Source organism: Neltuma alba, unplaced genomic scaffold, assembly GCF_004799145.2.
Source record: "Neltuma alba isolate B1F8T4 unplaced genomic scaffold, ASM479914v2 tig00012209_pilon, whole genome shotgun sequence".
In the NCBI taxonomy this organism is placed as follows: domain Eukaryota; kingdom Viridiplantae; phylum Streptophyta; class Magnoliopsida; order Fabales; family Fabaceae; genus Neltuma; species Neltuma alba.
This window is the reverse complement of record NW_021636745.1, coordinates 13259-39271: the sequence shown is the minus strand read 5'-3', so window position 1 is coordinate 39271 and position 26013 is coordinate 13259. Positions and strand designations below refer to the sequence as shown.

Sequence of the window (26013 nt, the reverse complement as noted above, 5' to 3'; positions counted from 1 at the left end):
ATAATATTAAGCAACAAGAACAGAAGGGGAAAGAAATGGAAGTTAATGTCGTTGTTGGAGGCGTTGGAGGATGAAATCAACGGTGGATTGGGCAGCCAAGAAGATGTAGTGATAGGCCTTATCTGTGGGGTGTATAGAATCCCAGAACACGTACTTTGAAGCATCAGAACACACCGGCAATTTGTCGTTACACAAAAATGATGTCTCAACGTAACCACTCCCACAACACCCATTATTTACCTCATCAAAACCTGTTCATGTTCCCCAGCAAAAACACAAAATCAATGACATGTTTATAAAACCATATTTCTGTTGGCTAGTGGTGTTGTAAACAGAATTTGAGAAATGAATTATATTATTCATAATTTAAATATTTGTAAATAAATTAATATACTTGTCAGTCATAAATGTAGGAGTTAATTAAGATGTTTGTTTTGGTCCTATATGTGAATGTTTATTTGGATTGTCTTTTGTAATTCCAAAGGCCAATTTGATTCTAAAAATGATGTTTGGATTGGCATTGGAGCCAAATAATTCTTTTTCTAAAATCCACATTACATCTAAAAGGCAATTTCTTCGACCTTTTGGGGTTCAACACTATTCTAATTGACTTTTATTCTAAATTCAGTTTGTAAAATGTAATTAAAATAAAAGTTACTTTTACAAATGTTAATCAAATAAGCTTTAAGTTTCAATCTCCTTTATGTTTCACATTTTATTTTTCGCTAAATTAACTCTACTGATTGCAAATATATACTCAATAAAGTAGTTTTCAGAAAGGGTTAATTTAGGAAAATCCATATCTATATATATATATTTTATAAATAATCAACTTAACTAATTGTTTTAATTTATATGGATCATTTAGCCTATACATTTTATGACAATAGTTTAGGAATTGATGGAGTAATATGCACCGCACACAATAATGTGAAAAAGCAAAGAGCCAATGGAGTACTAACCATATTTATGAGGAGCTTGGATCATATCAGCCAAAGGGCCATAAATGTCAACGTAGTAGAAATGAGCACCAGAATTGGAGAAACGTTGTTGCATTAGTCGCAATTCACGTTGAAGTATTTGGTTGTAATCTCTTGCAATTAAGGAATACTTATCGATGCAGCTTCTTTCCCCACCAAAGCTGTTCAGAGTCATCATAATTGGTAAGCATCCCATTGGAGGAAGCCCTACCACTGCAATTTCTCTAGCTCCCTCTCCCAACAAATCCTGCATTATATTATCATTATCACTAAACACAAAATATATAAAACAGATCCTCATGTTTATTAATTATAATGCTACTACTACTTCCGGTTCTTAATATAAGAGCTAGATAACTAATTTAGGGATATTAAGAAAATTAGTTTAGTTGGTTAATTGTAACAAATGTGCGCTAACTTTCCTAAACTATCATTTTTAATCATGTACATAGGCATTATCCTTTAGTAAAAACCTTTTATAATCAGTAAAGATATTTTAGAAAAAACATTATAAATTTGAGAGACAATGGATTAATATCTTATATTTAGGATTAAATTCAATTTTTAACTATTTCTTATATTAAGGCTGTAAGTAGTACTATTTATCTTGAAATTTCATGCAATACACACAATTATTTAACTTAACTAATTTTTTTTAATTTATATAAGTTAGATATCTAATTCTATGTTAAGAATTTAAGGGGGTTAACTAATCGAAGGGAGTTCACTAAGTAGTTTTGTATGTTTGTAGAGGGATTAAAATAAAAATAAAAAGAAAAAATTGCTGAAGCATTACTTATTGGAAAATAATTTGTCCAAAGGTATTTTAGAAACCGTGTCCGTGGTTGCAAATCATCTTCAATCGGTGCAAGCTCGATATTTCTTGGCAAAGTTACAACATATTTTCAGCTCTGTGCATATATGTGTGTGTATATATAGTAAAAAATAGTTGGACACAGTTGAAGAAAAGTTCCACCAACTAAAGATAAATTGCACAAGAGTCCTTAAACAACTATTAGCCAACCTTAGGCAGTACTTTTTCACAATTTTCCCTGTAAATTAAGTTACAATACTTATGATGTGGGAGCAATGAGGCAGAAATATCCTGATTTTTTTTTTGGCACTGAAAAAATATCGACATTTGTGTATTTGTGAACTAAGGAAAGCAAACTGCCAACATTAATGGGTGGGTGTGGTAGGGTCTTCCAGTGGCCTTACTTTACAGTCCATACCGAAAATAACAATACATATACATATACATATACATATATATATGTATGTATTATGTAGTCCCCTTCCTCTATTGTGGCCTACTTGGTGTCTCAAATAATCTTGTTAGCATTCATTATGGTTATATATGAGAAGCATTCTATAATATGCTTTCCTTCGAAAGAATTACAATACCTTGATTTGGTTTTTATTATTATGATTCGGTTTATTTTGTTATCTTTTTCTCTGTAATTTAAAATTTTATAATTAAATCCTTGATATTTATGGTATTTTCTATTTCGTCATTATTAATTTGGTTTTGAATATTTATTACACATGTTTATATAACTTATCATGTATGATTTTTAAGTACTTTTAATTAATGTGGTTCATGATAGTAAAATTGACATCACGAAATAAAATTAACTTACACACATGATAAATGTGAAAAAAAATATAACAAATTATAATGACTAAAATAATAATTATTTAGACCACAAAGAATTAATTATAAATTTTTTTAATTATTAACACTGAATTCAAAATTAATTAGAAGGATTAAATGTATAGTGAAGTCAAAAGGAAACACCCAAGTTACACATCACAAGAGTTCGATTCTTTTTAGGTAAACTCGTACCACAGAGGCTTCACATGACCCCTCTCTCTCACACATGAATCTTATTACATCTTTTTCTCTTTTTCCCGCTCCTTGCCAGTTTCCTCTGCCACTTTGAAAGAAACTTCTTCAATCATATCATACTACCTCTTCCGATTTTTAATATAAAATTTTATTTTATTTTTGTTTTGATTCAAATATAAAACCCTAATTTATTTTGTCTTTTATCTTTATTCATTTTTTTTTCAAGATAGTCTTTCTAATAATATTAGTTCTAACTAATACACTTGATTAGTGAAGATATTTTTAAAAAAAACACATATTTATTATAAATAACTAACTTAGCTTATTTTTTAATCTACTTAAATTAGTCAACAAACTCTTATATTTAGAACCAGAGATAATATAACTTAGTGATCATAAATTCAAAGTATGATGTGCAGTTAGTATTTTGCGATCGGACTCTTTTTTAAACTTGTGTTTATAGACTAAGTGCTATAGTGTGGGCTATCAGAAACGTTGGCCCTCAAAAGGGGGTCCATTTTTATGAGCTTCATATTAAGAGAAACGCCACAAGTGCAGTGTGATATTTATAAGTTAAGAAACTTTTTCACCTAATATGTTAGTCTTTCGCTACTCTCTTTGAACTTGTCTTCATAACATGTTTACGTGTATGCGTATGTATATGAATATGACACGCACACGCATGGGGGTGTGTTGAACAAACCTGTAGGAGGCTTTTGATTTGTTGAACCAAGAATTGCTGGTAGGTGAAGACACTGAAGTTTTGGCTTCGAAATGGGACCAAAAAATAATTAACGACGAAGTCATTTGTTGCTGCACTGACCAGAAATGCTGACTTCTGAATGTGAGTTTCTGTTCTTTCTCTCCCAACCGCACTCTCTAATCTCTTTTTGTACTCTCTGAAATATTGCAGCTGCTTTGGTATTGGGATTACATTCTGAAATAATTAACCAGAAAACAAATTTACTTGCACATGTCATCTCTTTCATGCGGGTTCAAGTGAGTCCAGTGCTTATTAGGGATATAGAACGCTTCATAGCTCAAAGAACTTTTACAAATTTACTTATAAATCATCCATTAATAATGCCTAATTAACTAGCCTAATATTCACTGGTATTGCCAAGTACTATGAAAGATAATTAGTATCTCTCTCTCTCTCATCTTAAAGACAAAAATTAGTATAAGAGGTTGTTTTGATTGCAAATATAATGCCTCAACCCACTGTGTCCTTTAAATTTATGATTTTGTTCTAAATTGGTCATATTAAGGGGGATTTTCCAATTTCCAATGTAAATGATTAAAATAAGTACTTTAAGGAAACTACATTTATTTCTTGTCATAAATAACCAATCTAATTAATTTTTTAATATCTACAAATTAATGATGTAACTCTTATATTTAGGATATTTAGGATAGGATGTTTAGTGGCTAATTGGAAACGTGTTTCTGTACCATTGTACAGTGGCGAATTTACTTCAAATGGAGCACAAACTCATTTCCTTGGACTACGTATGATAAATGTTTCAAAGATGTCAGGAGGAGAGAGAAAGAGAGAGAGAGGGAAAATATACAGAGAGAGCTGGTGTGAGAAGATCGAAGCCAGAACCAGCAGAAGCAAAACTAACTCCACTCATAAGCTCCTCCATGTCAAGCCTGGAGTCCAAGTAAGGTGGCATAAACTCTTTCTTCACACCTGCATAAGAAGCTGCACAAACAACACACATCCCCAATTACATCACCCTAAATCCCAAACCAGACAGCTCACATAGACAACATAATTTATCTCACACTCTCAGACACAATCACTCTCTCTCTCTCTCTCTCTCTATATATATATATATAATGAGACAGCACCAACTACCATAGGTTCAGTAACTAAAAAGAACTTGCTAAAGAATCAAATAAGATCTTAAGTTTGAATCTTGCAGATAAAAGGTAATATCACATAGAGAGAGATTCACTCTCATTTCAGACATTCCTTGAATTCAATTAGTCAGTAGTACCATGTATCTCTCTCTCTCTCATACACACACAGAGAAAGTCAGAGAACGAGAAAGAGAGAGAGGCATAAAAATGGTAATGTAATGAAAACTTGCATACCAATATAATCAGTGGCGAGCTTGCCGTTGGTGAATCTTCCAGAGGGAACATGGCTGGGCAGATCTCTTCCATAAGGAGGGAAATTGCTCTTTAAAGCAGTGTTGATGTTGTTGTTGTTTCCTGGGTCTACCGTGGAATCCCCAAATATGTAAAGAGCTAAGCCTGACACATTTTTGCTTGAAGAAGAAGACCCAACTGATTTTGCCACCAAACATAGTTGCAGACAAGCAATGAAACATTTCATAGGAAGAGAAACCGAAACATGCGTATCTTCATAGGTTCTCATGTTTTTCCCTCTCATGTTGTTTTCCTCAGGAACTGCTAAACAGCTATGTTGCTACTCAATTTTTCTGGGCTTAGCATCTTTATATGTGTCTCTGTGTGTGTGTGTGGCCAGTTATTGCCATATGAGTCTTATGAATGCACTGTGGACTTTATTCATCTCAAGTGAAGTGTTGCACATTAATATCACAATAAAATATCGACTTTAGTGTGGCTTCTGCCATCGTCTCTGCATTTCTTTGTTGTTTGGGCTTGGTATTTCCACTGTTTTCCCACCTTAATCAATTCTTTGTCGAAACCCTTCTTTAAAAAATAATAATAATAATAATAAAGTGTCGAATTTGTGATGAAGAATTTATCCATCAATAATTTGTGGCAAATTTATAGAGTTGAACTGATAAAATGTATAGGATTATATTAATCAAAAACCATAATCATGTGTGAACGCACGACTATTTTTTAAGTCCAATGCAATTTTCTTTTAGATTTTTTTCCATCTTTCTTCACACATTTCATTTTAGGCTCTGTTCAATTTTGTTCTTATTTATTTAATGCTACTTTTAGTTATTAATATACAACCTAGTTCATAATTCAAATTGAATGACAAAAAACTAGTAACTAGATCTTATATTAATGATATGAGTTGGTATATCTATTCACCAAAGCTTGACTGTTAGAAAAAATATATTTTCAGAAAGATTTTAAATTATTATATCTCTTGTACACAAAGAAAAGAAATCTGTAGAGATTAGAGATTATTTAAATGACTCAAGTTTTAACTTTTTTCTTTTCCATGTTAAGAAAATTATTGCATCCAAGTTGACAATTAAAATTGTAACCACACACTCTAATACTTTCAAAATAAATAATATTAAATAATATTGAATCTCTAATTATTTTTCGGTTGTAGAACCCTCTAAACTTTCATGATTCGAAATAAGTATAAATGTACTTACTCCTATCTTTTGGGTTTTAAATGAGCAAAGGGTTTATTACAAGCTTTGAAGTTCACGAATCTAGATTTTCTGCATTCAATAAATATAGGTATGAAATAATGAGAAGAACAATTCTCTGCGTGAGAATTTTTCTAAAATCTCATACAAGTCCCTGATTAATATATTTTCTAAACTAGTAACTAGATCTTATATTAATGATATGAGTTGGTATATCTATTCACCAAAGCTTGACTGTTAGAAAAAATATATTTTCAGAAAGATTTTAAATTATTATAGCTCTTGTACACAAAGAAAAGAAATCTGTAGAGATTAGAGATTATTTAAATGACTCAAGTTTTAACTTTTTTCTTTTCCATGTTAAGAAAATTATTGCATCCAAGTTGACAATTAAAATTGTAACCACACACTCTAATACTTTCAAAATAAATAATATTAAATAATATTGAATCTCTAATTATTTTTCGGTTGTAGAACCCTCTAAACTTTCATGATTCGAAATAAGTATAAATGTACTTACTCCTATCTTTTGGGTTTTAAATGAGCAAAGGTTTTATTACAAGCTTTGAAGTTCACGAATCTAGATTTTCTGCATTCAATAAATATAGGTATGAAATAATGAGAAGAACAATTCGCTGCGTGAGAATTTTTCTAAAATCTCATACAAGTCCCTAATTAATAACATTCTTTTTTTGGCCAATTAATTAATATAGTATTCTTTTAGTTTTAGACCAGCTGCATGCAATAATTAAATGCTCTAAAAATAGAACACTTCAAGAACTTTAGGAAAACAATGCTTCAGCATTATTTTTTATGTTTGGCCAAAAAAAGCATTATTTTTTATGGGACATTAGCATGACAGATAAATAATAAGGCGCATACTGAATTTGGTTCGACATTTGTTTTTCGATAGTAATTTGGGTCAACTTTGTAATTAGGACCAAATTTTTACTTATGATGGATATGATTTTATCGGCCTATGTCAAATATGAATTTGGGTTAAACCAAAGATTTTCTGAGTTCCGATAAATTCTACAAGTACTTCGGCACTGTTAGTAAAAAAATTTTTTGCCGGCGGTACTATTAGTGAATACTATTTTCAATATTTAATATAAGAGTTAGTTTGACTTTAAATTTAATCTTAAATATAAGACCTTAATTTATTTTGTCTCTCATCTTTATTCATTTTTCCAAAGTAATCCTTGTAATAGTTGCACATATTAAATGTTCTATCAAATAATAGTTTTAACTAATACACATAATTAACAAAAGTATTTTAGAGAAGAAAACACCTATTTATTACAATTAATTAACTTAGCAAATTTTTTTGATCTGCTCACATTAGTCAACTAGTTTTTATATTAAGGACTATGGATAGTATTTAATAAGGCGGGTGATATATCTAATTCATTTATCAGCTGAAGGTATCTGTTTGTGAGAAATGATAAAGTTAGAGAGAGGCATTAATTTTGTTTTGTTTTGTTTTGTTTTGTTTTGTTTTTGTTTTTGTTTTTGTTTTTGTTTTTGTTTTTTTTGTTTTAAAAATTTTCTGGGTAAAGAAATAGCAGTTCAGCATTTGCCTTTGCTGAGTTAAGCGAACGCCAACTTCGTTAGTGAATGTTGCATATTGAGTGTGATGATTCATGGATTTGATGCTGAGCATCTTCTCTAGGGTTGAACGCATTTATAGCTTATGACAAGCTATAGTTATCTTAAAAGTTGTTCCTTTTCCATTGTCCTTAGGTCTAGTATTAACGACCGATGGAAACACATAATTCGTCTTGTCACATGTCTAATTATGTTGAAACGGTGAGTCTGCCGATTATCATGATGACTAGTCAACGTTGTCTTTGTGTCTTGTAATTCAATTTACATTAGGTCATTGGAAAATTTGCTTCTCTCTATTTAGATTTAATTCCCTTTAAGGAGTCTTGGTGATGTATATACGCCGCTTTCCTTGAATGCATCTTGTAAATATGTTGAAACTTAATGTTATGTCATATTCTGGCTTTAAGATGCTTCATATTCTTGCAGATGGAATTTTTGGAGCAATGATGAAGGTAAGCTTGTGTTATTCAATTTCTCTGTGATGATGCCCGTGCTGGTTTTAATGTTTAATGGCTACGTGTTAACTATCCTTGCAGTTTTGATGGTGAGAAGGTCAGTTTGGTTAATGATGGACCAGTTACAATGCAGCTTGATTCACACGCTCTAAAGTGAGTTCAATCTTGGTTAAAAACGTTTGCATTTGGGATTATGAAAATAACGATTCCATTGACAATTCCTTCACATTCAGGAATTCAATTGATGCAGCAGAATCTTGATGCAGCGGTTGTCCTGCTTGGATGAAAGAGGTATGAATTTTAACCCTTGGACTATGAAAGCAGAAATTGGATCCGTTTTGAAGAGCCAATATTTCTTCCTGATTGCAAAGAAGAGCATTACTTTCTTACTTGTCCCTGGTAGATCTCCTGATTTTGGCTATACTATCTTCTGGCATTAGTATCGAGTCGTCTTCCAATAACTCTGTATTGTGCAAACTTATAGCTGTGTTTTTCACTTATTCCTGAACAACAGAAGAATACATCGGTTGAAGTTCTGATTAGAACTTCAACCATAGATAAATCATCATTGACAAACTTTTTATTTGTTGTTCCCTTTTACATGGGAATATATAATTGTAAGTCCAGGGTTTTGCCTGATCACTGCCTTTTGACTTATTATATTCCTATTTTAGATGATGTTCCGACATCCAAGCTTCCCAAAATGCTAAGTAACTATTGTTCCACTGTTACGTTAGTGATATTTCAAACCTCGGCAAACATCGGGACTGAGTCCGAAAATGAGAGGAGGCTCTCCTTTTCATACGGCTTCACAAAAGCTAGCTGCAGGATAGATGTGAAACTTATAAGGTGGTCTGGGTTATAGAGGATGTAATAGAATAGAAAGAAAAATAGAATTGGAAAAAGTAATTTTGTGGATGAAAAGTATTCTGTATCTCTCAAGGAAAAAAATAATCTTATTTCTTATCCAGAAGAAAAGAGTTGCTTCTATACTCTTATGTCAAACATCCTCTTAGAAAAGCTTGAACGTTGACATGGACAGAGGGTGCAATGTTTATACAGATGCAAACAACTGCACCTATAGCTATACAGGGATTTCCTTTTTTTTTTGGTTGACAAAGAGGACTTAAGTCTTGAAAGAAAAATATAAAATAAGTACTTTGCGTGCCCTCTCTATGCCTCCAGTATCTTCCTATAGTAGCTGATGAAGGTCCTTAGTCGGTGTAGTTCATGTATAGTGCCCAATATCTTGCTTGATTCCCCATTTGGCTCACCAATTAGTACACTCGTCAGTCCCTTTATAGGTATGCCTAAAGGTAAGCCGCAAGTCTCAGTCTCTGCCAGCTTCGCAGAGACTCAATTTCTCTTTATAGGCATGGCCGCGCCCTTCAGTTGTGTGGCTCCATTTGTAGTCAGCTTAACCCAATGATTCTATGGTTTGATCTAGCTAATCAGAATCAGCTTTCTCCTGTCCAGCCATTCCTCTATAGTCTCTGTTTCTATCCTCAAGCTCTCAATTATACTTAAGTGTCGCATCCTCTTGTCTTGACTATCGTTGAGGATAATTCCCAAAGGCATCATGATGAAGAAAAGTAACTTGATCTTCAACTGGCAGTCTAGTATTAGCTTACTCCCCTCGTTGTCTAATGAATCTAAAAATTTTATCTTATTGGAGATAGGGTAGTATTTTCATTAAAAATAATTCTCATAAACCCCAAAACTATTATTGAGTCTAATTGTATTGTGTTTCCTAGCACCTAACTCTCAGATTACTCTAAAATTGTTCGTGTTAATCCAAGTTATTTTATATTGTGGTGGTGTTTCTTCTCCTTCCTTCTTTTTTCTCCTTTTGTTTACAATACTCTAATCCCTCATCAATCATATACGGTTTTTGGACTAAAATTCCTGCGTATGGCGAAATAAATCCCTAACAACAGTGTAAACATGCACAACTCAACTAATGACATGCAAATTCTCTTATTCCGTCAATAGAAAGTACATATTTTTCTTATAATCTTTACATGATACAGTCAAACCACTTCCATGAGGATATAACCCAATAATTACAGGCCATATAATATTAGGCAGCAAGAACAGAGGGGGAAAGAAATGGAAGTTAATGTCGTTGTTGGAGGCGTTGGATGATGAAATCAACGGTGGATTGAGCAGCCAAGAAGATGTAGTGATAGGCCTTATCTGTGGGGTGTATAGAATCCCAGAACACATACTTTGAAGCATCAGAACACACCGGCGATTTGTCGTTACACAAAAATGATGTCTCAACGTAACCACTCCCACAACACCCATTATTTACCTCATCAAAACCTGTTCATGTTCCCCAACAAAAACACAAAATCAATGACATGTTTATAAAACCATGTTTGTGTTGGCTAGTGGTGTTCTAAACAGAATTTGAGAAATGAATTATATTATTCATAATTTAAATATTTGTAACTAAATTAATATACTTGTCAGTCATAAATGTAGGAGTTAATTAAGATGTTTGTTTTGGGCATAAATGTGAATGTTTATTTGGATTGTCTTTTGTAATTCCAAACGCCAATTTGATTCTAAAAATTATATTTGGATTGGCATTGGAGCCAAATAATTCTTTTTCTAAAATCCACATTACATCTAAAAGGCAATTTCTTGGACCTTTTGGGGTTTCAACACTATTCTAATTGACTTTTATTCTAAATTCAGTTTGTAAAATGTAATTAAAATAAAAGTTACTTTTACAAATGTTAATCCAAATAAGCTTTAAGTTTCAATCTCCTTTATGTTTCACATTTTATTTTTCGCTAAATTAACTCTACTGATTGCAGATATCATACTCAATGAAGGTAGTTTTCAGAAAGGGTTAATTTAGGAAAATCCATATATATATTTATAAATAATCAACTTAACTAATTGTTTTAATTTATATGGATCATTTAGCCTATACATTTTATGACAATAGTTTAGGAAGTGATGGAGTAATATGCACCGCACACAATAATGTGAAAAAGCAAAGAGCCAATGGAGTACTAACCATATTTATGAGGAGCTTGGATCATATCAGCCAAAGGGCCATAAATGTCAACGTAGTAGAAATGAGCACCAGAATTAGAGAAACGTTGTTGCATTATTTGCAATTCATGTTGAAGCATTTGGTTGTAATCTCTTGCAATTAAGGAATACTTATCAATGCAGCCTCTTTCGCCACCAAAGCTGTTCAGAGTTATCATAATTGGTAAGCATCCCATTGGAGGAAGCCCTACCACTGCAATTTCCCTAGCACCCTCTACCAACAAATCCTGCATTATATCATCATTATCACTTAATACAAAATATATAAAACAGATCCTAATAATGTTTATTAATTATAATGCTACTATCACCTCCGGTTCTTAATATAAGAGCTAGATAACTAATTTGGAGAGGTTAAGAAAATTAGTTAAGTTGGTTACTTGTAACAAATATATGCTAACTTGCCTAAACTATCCTTTCCAATTATGTGTATGGAAATTATCCTTTAATAGAAACCTTTTATAATCAATAGAAATATTTTAGGGAAAAAAATTATAAATTTGAGATACAAAATTAATTAATATTTAGGATTAAATCCAATATTTAACTAACTCTTATATTAAAAGCTGGAAGTAGTACTATTTATCTTGAAATTTCATGCAATACATGCAGTTATCTAGCTTAACTAATTGTTTTAATTTATATAAGTTATATATCTAAATTCTATGTTAGGAATTGAAGGGAGTTAACTCAGCTAAGGGAATTCACTAAGTAGTTTTGTATGTGTGTAGAGGGATGAAGATATTAAAAAAAAAAAGGAAAAAATTGCTGAAACATTACTTCGTGGAAAATGATTTGTCCAAGGTGTCTTAGGGACCATGTCCGTGCTTGCAAATCATCTTCAACAGGTGCAAACTCGATATTTCGTGACTATGTACAATATATTTTCAGCTATATGCATGTATACACACACACACACATATAGTTAACACACACACACCCATATATATAGTTAAAAATAGGTTGGAGACTGTTGAAGGAAAAAGTTGCACCAACCAAAGATAAATTGCACAAGAGTCCTTAAACAACTTTTAGCCACCTTTAGGCGGTACTTTTTCACAATTTTCCATGTAAACTAAGTTACAATACTTATGATGTGGGGGTAGTGAGCCAGAAATATCCTGATTTTTTTTTTGGTACTGAAAAAATATCCTGTGTGAACTAAGGAAAGCAAATTGCCAACATTAATGGGTGGGTGTGGTAGGGTCTTCCATGAGCCTTACTTTACAGTCCATACCGAAAATAACAATACATATATATATGTATGTATTATGTTGGCCGCTTCCTATATTGTGGCCTGCCATTGAACTATCTTCGTCTACAATATTTATTTATTTATTTATTGCATATTGTTTTTCTTATTAGGTGTCTCAAATAATCTTATTAGAATTCATTATGGTTATATATGAGAAGCATTCTATAATATGTTTTCCTTCGAAAGAGTTACAATACCTTGATTTGGTTTTTCTTATTATGATTTCGTTTATTTTTGTTATTTTTTCTCTATAGTTTAAAATTTTAGAATCAACTCTTTGATATTTATGTTTTTTCTATCTCGTCATTATTAATTGGGTTTTGAATATGTATTACGCATATTTATATAACTTATCATGTATATTTTTAAATACTTTGAACTAAGGTGGTTTATGATAATAAAATGACATCACAAAATAAAATTAACTTGCATACATGATAAATGTGACAAAAATATAACAAATTATAGTGACTAAATTAATAATTATTTAGACCACAAAGAATTAATTATAAATTTTTTAATTATTAATGCTAAATTCAAAATTAATTAGAAGGATTAAATGTAGAGTGAAGTCAAAATGAAACACAAGGTACATATCACAAGAGTTCGATTCTTTTTAGGTAAACTCGTACCACAGAGGCTTCACATGACCCCTCCCTCTCACACATGAATCTTGTTACATCTTTTATTCTTTTTTCCCGCTCCTAACCCGTTTCCCGGCCACTTTGAAAGAATCTTCTTCAATCACATCATACTACCTCTAGTAGTTAATATAAGATTTTGTTTTAATTTTATTTTGATTTTAAATATAAGATTTCGATCTATTTTATCTCTTATATTTATTTATTTTTTTCTAAGATAATTCTTTTAATAATAATAGTTCTAACTAATAAATTTGATTAACAATGATATTTTAAGAAAAATAACACATATTTATTATAAATAATGAACTTAACTTATTTTTTTAATCTACTCAAATTAATCAACTAACTTTTATATTTAAAACTGGAGGTATGGTGTGGAGTTAATATTTTGTGATCGGATTTTTTTTTTAAACTTGTATTTAGAGACTAAGTAAAGTGCTGTAGTGTGGGCCTATTAGAGGCATTGGCCCTCAAAAGGGGGTCCATTTTTATGAGCTTCACATCAAGAGAAGCGCCGCAAGTGTAGTGTGATATTTATGAGTTAAGAAACTCTTCCTTCTAAAGTCTTAGTCTTTCGGCACTCTCTTTGAGCTTGTCTTCATAACATGTTTATGTATATGTATATGAATATGACATGCACACGCATGTGGGGGTGTATTGGACAAACCTGTAGGAGGCTTTTGAGTTGTTGAACCAAGAATTGCTGGTAGGTGAAGACACTGAAGCTTTTGCTTCGAAATGGGACCAAAAAATAATTAACGACGAAGTCATTTGTTGCTGCACTGACCAGAAATGCTGACTTCTGAATGTGAGTTTCTGTTCTTTCTCTCCCAATCGCACTCTCTAATCTCTTTTTGTACTCTCTGAAATATTGCAGCTGCTTTGGTATTGGGATTACATTCTGAAATAATTAACCAGAAAACAAAGTTACTTGCACATGTCATCTCTTTCGTGGGGGTTCAAGTGAGTCCAGTGCTTATTAAGGTTAGAACGCTTCATAGCTCAAAGAACTTTTACAAATATACTTATAAATCATCCATTAATAATGCCTATTATTCATTGGTATTGCTAAGGACTATGAAAGATAATTAGTATCTCTCTCTCTCTCTCTCTCTCTCTCTCGTTCTAAATACAAAAATGAGTATAAGAGTTTGTTTTAACTGTAAATATAATACCTCAAACCCACTTTGTCTCTTAAATTTATAATTTTGTTCTAAATGCTTCATAATAATTGTTCATATTAAAGGGGATTTTTCAATTTCTAATGTAAATTATTAAAATAAGTATTTTAAGGAAACTACATATTTTTTTTAATCATAAATTGCTAAATTAATATTTTTAATATCTACAAATTAGTGATTTATCTCAAATAGGATATTTAGGATAGGAGGTTTAGTGGCTTATTTGAAACGTGTTTCTGTATATACAATGAGTGAGTTCATTGCACAGTTGGCTAATTTACTTCAAATGGAGCCCAAACTCATTTCCGTGGACCACTTACGATAAATGTTTCAAAGATGTCAGGAGGAGAGAGAGAGAGAGAGGGGGGGAGAGAGAGGGAAAATATACAGAGAGAGCTGGTGTGAGAGGGTCGAAGCCAGAACCAGCAGAAGCAAAACTAACTCCACTCATGAGCTCCTCCATATCAAGCTTCGACTCCAAGTAAGGTGGCACAAACTCTTTCTTTACACCTGCATAAGAAGCTGCGCAAACAACACACATACTCAATTACATCAACCTCAATTCCAAACCACACAACTCGCGCAGACGACATGATTTATCTCTCACTCTCAGACACAATCACTCTCTCCCTGTTTCTCTCTCTCTCTCTCTCTCTATATATATATACACACATATAAAGAACTTGCCAAAGAATCATATAAGATCGTAAGTTTGAATCTTGCAGATAAAAAGTAATATCACTCAGAGAGAGATTCACTCTCATTTCAGACATTCCTTGAATTCAATTAGTCAGTAGTGCCATGTATCTCTCTCTCTGTCTCATACACACACACACAGACAGAAAGTGAGAGAACGAGAAAGAGAGAGAGGCATAAAAATGGTAATGTAATGAAAACTTGCATACCAATATAATCAGTGGCGAGCTTGCCGTTGGTGAATCTTCCAGAGGGAACATGGTTGGGTAGATCTCTTCCGTAAGGAGCGAAATTGCTCTTTAAAGGAGTGTTGATGTTGTTGTTGTTTCCTGGGTCTACTGTGGAATCCCCAAATACGTAAAGAGCTAAGCCTGACACATTTTTGCTTGAAGAAGAAGACCCAACTGATTTTGCCACCAAACATAGTTGCAGACAAGCAATGAAACATTTCATAGGAAGAGAAACCGAAACATGCGTATCTTCATAGGTTCTCATGTTTTTTTCTCTCATTATGTTTTCCCCAGGAACTGCTAAACAGCTATGTTGCTACTCAAGTTTTCTGGGCTTGGCATCTTTATATGTGTCTCTGTGTGTGTGTGTGTGGCTAGTTATTGCCATATGAGTCTTGTGAATGCACTGTGGACTTTATTCATCTCAAGCGAAGTTTTGCACATTAATATCACAATAAAGTATCGACTTTAATTTGGCCTCTGCCATCGCCTCCGCCTCTCTTTATTGTTTGGGCTTGGCATTTCCACTGTTTCCCCACCTTAATCAATTCTTTGGCGGAACCCTTCTTTTAAAAAAACAAATAATAATAATAAAGTGTGTACAATACAAAAAAAGAAAAGGCCAATTTGTGATGAAGAATTTATCCATCAATAATTTGTGGCAAATTCATAGAGTTGAACTGATAAAATTTGTAGGATTATATTAATCAAAAACGGTAATCATGTGCGAACGCACGACTATTTTTTAAGTCCAATGCAATTTTCTTTTAGATTTTTTTCCATCTTTCTCCACACATTTCATTATTAGGCTCTGTTCATTTTGTTCTTATTTATTTAATGCTACTCTTAGTTATTAATATAAAACCTAGTTCACAATTCAAATTGAATTACAAACAACTACTAACTAGATCTTATATTAAGAATATGAGTTAGTATATCTATTTCACCAAAGCTTGACTGTTAGAAAAAATATATTTTCAGAAAGATTTTAAATTATTATATCTCTTGTATATAAAGAAAAGAAAGCTGTAGAGATTAGAGATTATTTAAATGACTCATGTTTTAACTTTTTTCTTTTATACGTTAATAAAATTATTGCATCCAAGTTGACAATTAAAATTGTAACCACACATTCAAAATACTTTCAAAATAAATAATATTAAATAATATTGAACTCTCTAATTATTTTTCGGTTGTAGAACCCTCTAAACTTTCATGATTCGAAATAAGTATGAATGTACTCACTCCTATCTTTTAGGTTTTAAATGAGCAAAGGTTTTATTGCAAGCTTTGAAGTTCACGAATCTAGATTTTCTGCATTCAATAAATATAGGTATGAAATAATGAGAAGAACAATTCGCTGGGTGAGAATTTTTCTAAAATCTCATTCAAGTCCCTCATTAATAACATTATTTTTTGGCCAATTAATTAATATAGCATTCTTTTAGTTTTAGACCAGCTGCATCAATAATTAAATGCTCTAAAAATAGAACACTTCAAGAACTTTAGGAAAACAATGCTTCAGCATTATTTTTTATGTTTGGCCTAAAAAACATTATTTTTTAATTTTTATGGGACATTAGTATGATAGATAAATAATAAGGCGCATAATAATTTGGTTCAATTTTTTTTTTTTAATAGTAATTTGGGTCAACTTTCCAATTAGGACCAAATTATTACTTGTGATGGATATGATTTTATCGGCCCATTTCAAATATGAATTTGGGTTAAACCAAAGATTTTCTGAGTGGCGATAAATTCTACAAGTACTTCGGTATTGTTAGTTAAAAAAATTTGAAAACATCATAAATAAATAAAGACCGTGAAATTAGAAAAACTATAAATTAGGACTCATGACAATATTAGTATGGGTTCTGACAATAATAATGAGTTTTGACAATAATTTTCATGAACTAGTTCCTGTGCATAATTTTTCTATCCACGGTTTTTTTACGATTTTTCCAAAAAAAAATTTGGCGGCGGTACTGTTAGTGAATACTATTTCAAGTGTTTAAAATAAGAGTTAGTTTGACTTTTAATTTAGTCTTAAATATAAAATCCTAATTTATTTCATCTCTTATCTTTATTTATTTTTTTAAAGTAATTCTTGTAATAGTTGCACATGTTAAAAGTTCTATTAAATGATAGTTTTAACTAATACACGTAATTAACAAAATTATTTTAGAGAAGACAACACCTATTTATTATAATTAACTAACTTAATAAATTTTTTTAATTTACTTCAATTGGTTAACTAATTTTTATATTAAAAAATGAAGGTAGTATTTAACAAGGTGGGTGATATATCTAATTCATATCACCCTGGTCACTTGTGATTTTCTCTCGCATGTCAAGAAATGTATCAAATTAATAAATTTTTTTACATTTGTCCATATTAAAGAAAGGATATTTGAAAAAAAAAATATGATGAATATTTTCTTTCACATATTTTTTTTGTATTCAACAGAGGAAAAATTGAAAAAAAAATTACTTTATAAGTGATTTATATTTATAACCAAACTTTTCTCCTACAAGTAATTTATATATAGGACCAGAGTGGTTGTATGAATAAAAATAGAGAAAATTTCATTTAAGGATCACAGGTGAGAATTTATATCAGTCAATTCTCAAAACATTCTGAAATATCACTACAGGACTAAGAGATCAAACTGAAATTAAAATTAATAGTAAGATTACAATAATACCCCTCACTTTTTTTTCAAAAATAAATATTAATGGTAGCTAGAGTCCAGCCACCGGTACTCAAGTAGCCGCCTCTGGAGGTTGGACCTCTGGTAGCCATTCTTGTAGCTCTAGTGGCTGGAATTTTTGTTTTAAAATAAGGTGACCAAGGAAAGGTTTGGACCCATAACCCCTCGGCACACCAAGAGTGATGTAACTATCAAGCCAAGCAAGCCCTTTAATCATATGATTCAAATATATATATATATATATAACAAAACAAATGCAAGTGTCCAAATATAAGTGAACAAGTGAAATTCGACAGTTTATAAGTGAAATTCAGCAATTTATAATAAACATTTAGCAATTTACAAATAACATAATGGAATTTACAACCCTAAATGTAAGTATTTAAGTACAAATAAGCAAGTGAAATGTAAAGATTTACAACAAAAGTTTATGAATTTACAACCCAAATTTGGTTATTCACAAGAAACACAAAAGAATTCACAACCCAAAATTAAGTGTTTAAGTGTAAATCAACAAATAAAATTCAACAATTTACAACAAAAATTTGCCAATTTACAAATAACATAATAGAATTCACAATTCCAAATACAAGTGTTTAAAAATAAATAAACAAGTGAAATTTGAAGATTTACAAAAAAAAATTTTATGAATTTACAAGTAAAATTCGACAATTTACAAGTGAAATTCAGTATTTACAACGAAAATTTCATTTGCTTATTTACACTTGGATACTTGTATTTGGCGTTGTGAATTTCATTATGTTATTTGTAAATTTCCAAATTTTTGTTATATATTGCTGAATTTCATTTGTTTATTTACACTCAAACATTTAATTTTGGGATGTGAATTTTTTTGTGTTTTTTGTGAATAACCAAATTTGGGTTGTAAATTCATAAACTTTTGTTGTAAATCTTCAAATTTTACTTGCTCATTTGTACTTAAATACTTACATTTAGGGTTATGAATTCCATTATGTTATTTGTAAATTGCCAAATTTTTATTGTAAATTACTTAATTTTACTTGTAAACTGTCGAATTTCACTTGTTCACTTATACTTAGATCTTGCGTTTGTTTTGTTATATATATTTTTATTTGTGTCACATAATTGAATGGCTTGCTTAACTTAGTGGTTACATTACTTTTGGTATGCTAAGGGATTATAGGTTCAAACACTTCCTTGGCCACCTTATTTTAAAACAAAAATTCCGGCCGCCGGAGGTCCAACCTCTTGTGGTAGCCACTTGAGCGCCGGTGGCCAGACTCCAGCAACCATTAATATTTATTTTTTTAAAAAATAAAAGTGAAGTATATTATTGTAATCTTACTCTTAATTTTGAATTTCAGTTTGATCCCTTGGTCTTGCACTGATATTTCAAAATGTTTTAGGGGTTAACTAATATAAATTCTTACCTGTGGTACTTAAGTGAAATTTTCCAATAAAAATAATAAAACAAAATCACTATGTGGTGCCAAGTAAGAAACAATTATTAAAAAGTCTCATGATAATTTAATGATATGTTGCAGTACAAAAAATATCAACAAGGTTAATGTTCATTAGTAATTACAACTTTTTTATGATTATATTTTTTTTCTCACAACTTTATAGCGATTATCCTAAGTAGTAACTTTCTTACATAAGTTGGGTAGCATGCGTTGGAAACAACTAAAACTCATATGTGACGGACAATTATATTTTTGGGAACATATTAAGATTACTATTTGTCTCATGAGAAATAGCCTGAGTGAAAGAAAATAAGCACATAGGATAATCAATAAAATGAGGCTAATCAATAATTAATGAAAACAAAAGGGAAAGTCGATACTAAAAATTTTATAGGGACAACTCGGGATAAATTTTTTATTGAAAAATTAATTAATAAATAGACCTTAAGAATTTCGTGCAACTTAACTTCTTTTGTATGTATAATCCTTCTTTAGTTGTGTGACATCCTCTTTTTGTGCAATTAAACTTTTCTTATGTTAAAGTCATTTTTCCTATATTTAAATTAAATAAACAAATCATCTATTCTTTGTGTAACTTAATTTTTTTTGTATGTAATTTATTTTCTTTTGCGCAATCTATCATCCCTAAAGACTATTTCTCAATTTTTTTTATTGAGAGATTTATCCTTAATTTTTTTTTCAATTTTAAATAGGCTATTAGTCTCTCATAAGTAAGAATAAACATCCCCTAAAAAATTCTGATATATACAAGGCTGGAACTAATAACAAACAATAAGAAAATTTTGTCTTGATACATGATTAAAAAAAAAAGCTAAAAACCATTCAAATTAAATTCTTTAAACTAAAACTTTCTTCGTAAGAACAAAAATTTAGCTGCCACCCCTTCCAATTTGGCTACTTAGCCAGATTTATTAGATTCTTGAAACGAATCATTCACCTAATCAAGATGATATCAACGATAGCATGCATGAATAATAGCTCTGTCAAGTCCAAACAGTGGAGTTAAAGCGTTCACTTACAATAACAATTTCTTTCGTCTCAAGATTGAACCTCCCTTTCTTTGTTGAAATTAATGTGTGTGTGTGTAAGCCCTTTTTTTGGGCCAAAAATATATAGAAGAATTGCAATTAAGTTTTAAAAAAATAATTACTAAAAAATCCTAATAATTACTTAAACAGTCTGTAATAATAAATACTAGAATAAAAAATAACTTTTAACCTGTTATTAAAACTTATTAATAGTTATTTTTTTTATTAACACTTTATTGTAATTCTCCCAAAATATTAGAGGCTACACCTAACTAATGTAGCATTTGAATTTTTTTAAATTAATTGGAGAAACCTATAGAAAATTGGGATGCATTTAAAGGGCAAAAACTTTTTATCATTTGTCATCGTCACCTCAATTAGCATCAAGCAGGCTTCTAGATTGACAACTGACACACGAAATCTATGATTCTTTGGTTAGCTAATTAATGCTACTGCATCAAGCAATTAATATTAGAATAATTATAGGAATTTTCGTAATTTACGGGAGTAGTTTGCATAACGTCACGCCTTATTCAATATAGTCAGTCTTTCCGGTTTGTCCTTTTCTATTGCCTTGCTTGTAAAAGCTTATCAAAGTACCGGCAGTCCTGCCAAAATAGTCTTGGGACATGAATATGATGCTTTTTTTTCTTGCAACAAGAATGTGTTTAGATAAAAATCAAATAATAATTTTAAAAATAATTTTATAATATACGAAATAAATATGTTGAACGGTTTATTTAGATTTATAAAAAATATTTTTAAAAGATACTTCTTCTAATATCCAAACATTTTAGTTTTACTTAGATTATTAGTAGGAAAAAAAATTGGTTGAAAGTTATAGATGTGTGAAAAATGTATATACTACTCTTTCCCATAATATAAGAAGTTTTTTAGAAAAAAATTTTAGCACAAAATATAAGAGGTTGATGAAGTAATTAATGATAGTTTTTCATTTTTACTGTTTATTACAAGGAAGAGAGGGTTTTAAATGCAAGATAGAAAAGATAATTTTTCTATCGCATTCTTTAATATAATAATGGTAAAATCAATAAGTTTTATTAAATTAAAACATACTAAGTTAACAACTTAACTAACATTCATTGGTTTGTAAGAAATTTTAACTATTGTCTCATATTATGGATTAGATGGAGTATATCTCTATTAATTGTATGGAGTTGCTATCAAGTAGTAGTTCTAATAAAGAGGATGGTTTAAGGAAGCTACTGCATATTTGTTATAAATAGTCAACTTAACTAATTTTTGTAATATTTTTAAATTAGTTATCTAGTTCTTATATTAAGGACATGACAAGTACTATGTTGTCAAATTATAATAATTATCAAATAAAAATTGCTGTTATATCTGAATTTCACAGTTTTTTTATTCCAATTTTAGAAATTCCATCTTCAATTCAACTCTACTAGCAAGGCAATATGTGTTTGTGTATAGATAAGTAATGTAGTTTTTTTAATAAATTATCCTTATTTTATCTTCTCTCTTTTTCAATTTTTGGTGATAGCGTTGCCTTCAAAAGCCATATAACATGTTACTGGTAGAACTGAGAAAAGTAGCAGTATTAATTATCCATTGGTATATCAATATCACAAGACACTAGTACTTGAAATGAAACCGGAAAAATTTGCTGAATCGATTACTTCGTAAGATCATTGAAATTTTAGCAGTTCATCATTTTCAACATGGCTTAAGTTAAACCATTTGATTTATTATTGGCAACCAATTAAACCACCAGTTTCTCAATTTTCACCAGTTTCACCTATTCTTATGCTTTCCCTTTCAGACCGGTTCATGTCACTGTTTGAATTGAGCCAATGACTAGTACATCAGTTTTCTTTCTCTCTCTTTTTTTTCATGATGGAACCATTAGCATCCCTTGAAGGGGTAGAAGTCTCTCCCCGCCTGAATTTTTTCCATACCTAGAGATTGAAGCCGACATCTCTAGTTATGGAACCAAGGTACTTATCACTTTTTTATCAAACTTTTTTTTCCTACACATATCTATGTTCTAGACAATTCTATTTAAGTCACTATAGAACACTAATTATAAGCAATTCTTTTATTAAGAATTCAAACTTTGGTTCTTCAAGTTATAAGAGACTAGCTTCTTTCACCCAACTATCATTGGTTAGCTAACTATCACTTCAATTAACCCGATGTTGGCACTAGCACATGAGTTTGATTGACTAGTTTGGTTTAAATTTTAGGAAAAATTAATCTTTTTATCCTTATAGTTTTGACATGTTTATAACATAGTCCCTATGCTTTGATTTAATGTAGCTCAATCCTTATAATTTTGACTCTGTTGTAATCAGTTCCTTTAACTCGCTGCAACTCAGTTCATATAATTTTATTCATTTTATAATTTAGTCCTTGTATTTTTGAAAAATAAAATTATATATCTAATAAAAGGAGGGATTAAATTATAAAATATTAAAAGTATAGGGACTAAATTACAGTGAGTCAAATTTCAGGAATTGAGTTACAACTGAGTTGAACTATGGGGATTGAGTTATATTGAGTCAAAGTATAAAGATTGAATTACAAATAAATGAAGGCTATGGGGATCAAAAGAATAATTTTTCCTAAATTTCAATACAGGGGCCAGTTGGCAACTAACTGGGAAGACATAAAAGCTACTGTGAAATCATTTTTTGGGGTCACAATCATTATCCATAAAGCATTACCATTGTAAGCACGTTTTATTTCTGGCAATAAAAAGGCGTTCTTAAGCTAATTATAGAATACTCCTTTTGTACTTATTTTTTAAAAAATGGTTGGACTCTTATTTTATCCCAAAATAAAAGAAATTGGAGAAACTTAGTGGTGCCACTAATGAACCTTTCCCGAATTTTATTCTTCATCTGATTATTGTGATTTAACTAAAGTTTGATTCTATTCACTAATTTTAGTCGGGGAATTTTTCATTTGACATACTCAGATCATTTAACTAACAAAATTAAATTTTCCTTATTATTGAAAAATGTACTCCTTTTTTTATATCTTTATTTGGAAACTGTGGCGGGTACAGTTTGGTGACCACAATAAGTACTGATAAAGAATTGCCATTATAAGTTGTTGCCTTGGAGGCCATTGATTGGGTCTTCATTACCTTTCTGCTTCCTGCCATATATTATAGTCGCTCATTAATATTTTTGTCAACCCCACATACGAAGCAGGGGATCTCAAGTTTAAATTCGCGTAAATATAGAAAATATTTTTAGAAGAATTACATACCTCCAAGTGAATTTGATAATATAACACTCGAATCCGACCTGATCAGATATTTAAAAAAAATTAAAATTAATTAAGAACAATAAATATGTAAGAAATACAATTTTCAGATGTACTATTATTATTGGTTTAAAATAATGAATACGTAAGAGATGTGATTTTCTTTAAATATACCCCTAGTTAGAGGATGAGTGAGAACGAGAATCAGCGGGAAGTAAATGAAAATAATAATTGAGAAAAATACACGAGAAAGGCATAATTACTTAGGAGTGAAAATTTAAAAAAAAAGGAAATTAAATTTTTAAACAGGTACAAAGGGTAAATTGTAAAATTTATATTTTTTCTAAACACAAGTATTTTTTTAGAGAAAGTAATTATATTTGAAACACTGTCTCATTTTTTTTTTGGTTGCTCAGAGTATCTTCCCACCTAAATAGTCATACGATATTGTTAGGCGCCAATGAGAAACTAATAACACTGTTTGATATTAAATATGAGAATGTACTGTATGTAGCTATTTTTTTTTTTTTAAATCGTAAATGCAAAGTTGGGAATGGGGCTCAGTCTGACTGGCTAGTTTGTCAGCTCGCCAGAATTTGCGGGCCAGGCTGGGAAATCAGATTCATCTGGCCTCCCCCATAATACAACCTGTGAGGGAAGAAGTGGGGCCAGCGATTTTTAGAGAGTGGGGACTGGGGAATGAAAACCCCAATAAAAAAAAAAGAGTGAACAGAAAAATCTGATTAAATTTCCATAATAGAAGCGAATATCCATTTCCAGGTGATAGGCATTAAGGTATATACTAGCTTCCGAGATAGATAACTAATTTAAAAAGTTAAAAAAATTAATTAAATTAGTTACTTATAGCAAATGTGTATTGACTTTCCTAATCCTAAATTATCATATTTATGTATATTAAAATTATCTCCAGGTGAAAAAATCCTTACAATCAATAAAAATATTTCAAAAAAAATATTATAAACTTAAGAGATGAAATTAATTGAGACATTACATTTATAATTAAATGTCATCCATTAACTGGTTCTTATATTTAGACTGGAATTAGTATCTTCCAAACTCTTCATAACTTGTATAAAGTTACACTGTATCATATAACTTTTAATGTCTAACAAATTAAATTATGGGATTGTGGTTCCAATAATTAAACAAACATACGTGAAAGGGGTGAGATGAGACATTCAATTACCCACTCTGCCATTTACACGCAAATTTAAGACGGGTGAGAGGAATAATGGGAGATCAGATCAGAGCTTGGAATATTAATATATCTTTTTTCTAAATCCCCATTAAACTATTCTGAGAACGTTATATAATCAATTATGTTGGGAAAGAAAAATCATTTTTACGTTTTTTCCCCCCATAAGCTATAACTCGTCAAAACAAGCTTTCTCCAAAACGCCCCTTGTAAGTTTAGCTTAAGTTCTTCCAATAATTCCCTCGTGCTGCTAACAGCTCTCATATTTAGTATAACTAAAATCAATAAATCATTTTTTTATAGGAGTCAACTTATAATCTATAAAGTTGAGAGTTTAATCTAGTTGTTGATGTGAAGACCTTGTTATTGAGTGATTTAGTAAATACTTATGTAAGCTCTTTCTGAGCCTGTAAGTATATTCTAATCTTAGTAAACCTTTGAAATCCAGTTCATCTAAACTTTTTTTTGTATAAAAATAATAATTTCTTTAATCATAACCATATTGGCCCTTATTCTTCATGGTGAAACTCATGTATAGAAAGTACACTTTTTACAGCATAGTAAGTCAGTAACCGATCGACGTAGGAAGTGATATGTGCATCGTCAATATTACGTCCTTATACACTACCGGCCCCTCTAAATTAAAATCGATGTAAAAAGCCATGAAGAAAATTGTGACATTAACAATGCAAATAAACAGTGCATCTCATTTCAAGTGATTTTGATTAAATTAAATAATTATTTAGCAGTTGATAATAAGATTTCTCATTTCTCAGTAATCAGTTAATTCAATTTTCCACAACCACATAACACAATGAGTCAAATTAGTTCAACGAGAAGGGCAGTGAAGTCAGCGTCATAGAATGAAGAAACGGTTCAGCTATAAGCAAGAAACTCGAACCATCCACTAATCCAACATATCCATTATTAAATTGTCATTATTATTTCTCAAATTTCCCTATGTATTTACTTATCACATTCTGCAAATTAGTGGTAATTAATTAATGGCTTCTTGATCACATATTCCACAGCATATAC

General features: G+C 30.7%; 2 protein-coding genes across 2 annotated transcripts; both read right to left on the bottom strand.

Annotated features, from left to right (window-relative positions):
* LOC114725003 (GDSL esterase/lipase At5g45960-like) lies at positions 1 to 5215 on the bottom strand. Its single transcript, XM_028911463.1, has 5 exons — positions 4930 to 5215; positions 4401 to 4534; positions 3533 to 3766; positions 963 to 1227; positions 1 to 251 (listed from the first exon to the last, which is right to left on the bottom strand). The coding sequence occupies exons 1-5, from the start codon at positions 5213 to 5215 to the stop codon at positions 43 to 45; spliced, it is 1128 nt and encodes a 375-aa protein (XP_028767296.1). The 3' UTR covers positions 1 to 42.
* Positions 5216 to 10321: 5106 nt separating this feature from the next.
* LOC114725004 (GDSL esterase/lipase At5g45960-like) lies at positions 10322 to 15567 on the bottom strand. The gene is made up of 5 exons (XM_028911464.1): positions 15282 to 15567; positions 14765 to 14898; positions 13863 to 14096; positions 11259 to 11523; positions 10322 to 10552 (listed from the first exon to the last, which is right to left on the bottom strand). Exons 1-5 carry the CDS (start codon positions 15565 to 15567, stop codon positions 10344 to 10346), a joined length of 1128 nt encoding a protein of 375 aa, XP_028767297.1. The 3' UTR covers positions 10322 to 10343.
* Positions 15568 to 26013: the final 10446 nt, after the last annotated feature.

Bases quoted from the DNA above. Each gene is read 5' to 3' on its own strand.
- LOC114725003 (XM_028911463.1), bottom strand. From the start codon at position 5,215: ATGAGAACCTATGAAGATACGCATGTTTCGGTTTCTCTTCCTATGAAA. The intron at 4,535-4,929 runs GTATGCAAGTTT...TTGTTTGTGCAG, and splicing joins GCTCGCCACTGATTATATTG to CTTCTTATGCAGGTGTGAAG. The intron at 252-962 runs GTTAGTACTCCA...GAACATGAACAG, and splicing joins CCAAGCTCCTCATAAATATG to GTTTTGATGAGGTAAATAAT.
- LOC114725004 (XM_028911464.1), bottom strand. From the start codon at position 15,567: ATGAGAACCTATGAAGATACGCATGTTTCGGTTTCTCTTCCTATGAAA. The intron at 14,899-15,281 runs GTATGCAAGTTT...TTGTTTGCGCAG, and splicing joins GCTCGCCACTGATTATATTG to CTTCTTATGCAGGTGTAAAG. The intron at 10,553-11,258 runs GTTAGTACTCCA...GAACATGAACAG, and splicing joins CCAAGCTCCTCATAAATATG to GTTTTGATGAGGTAAATAAT.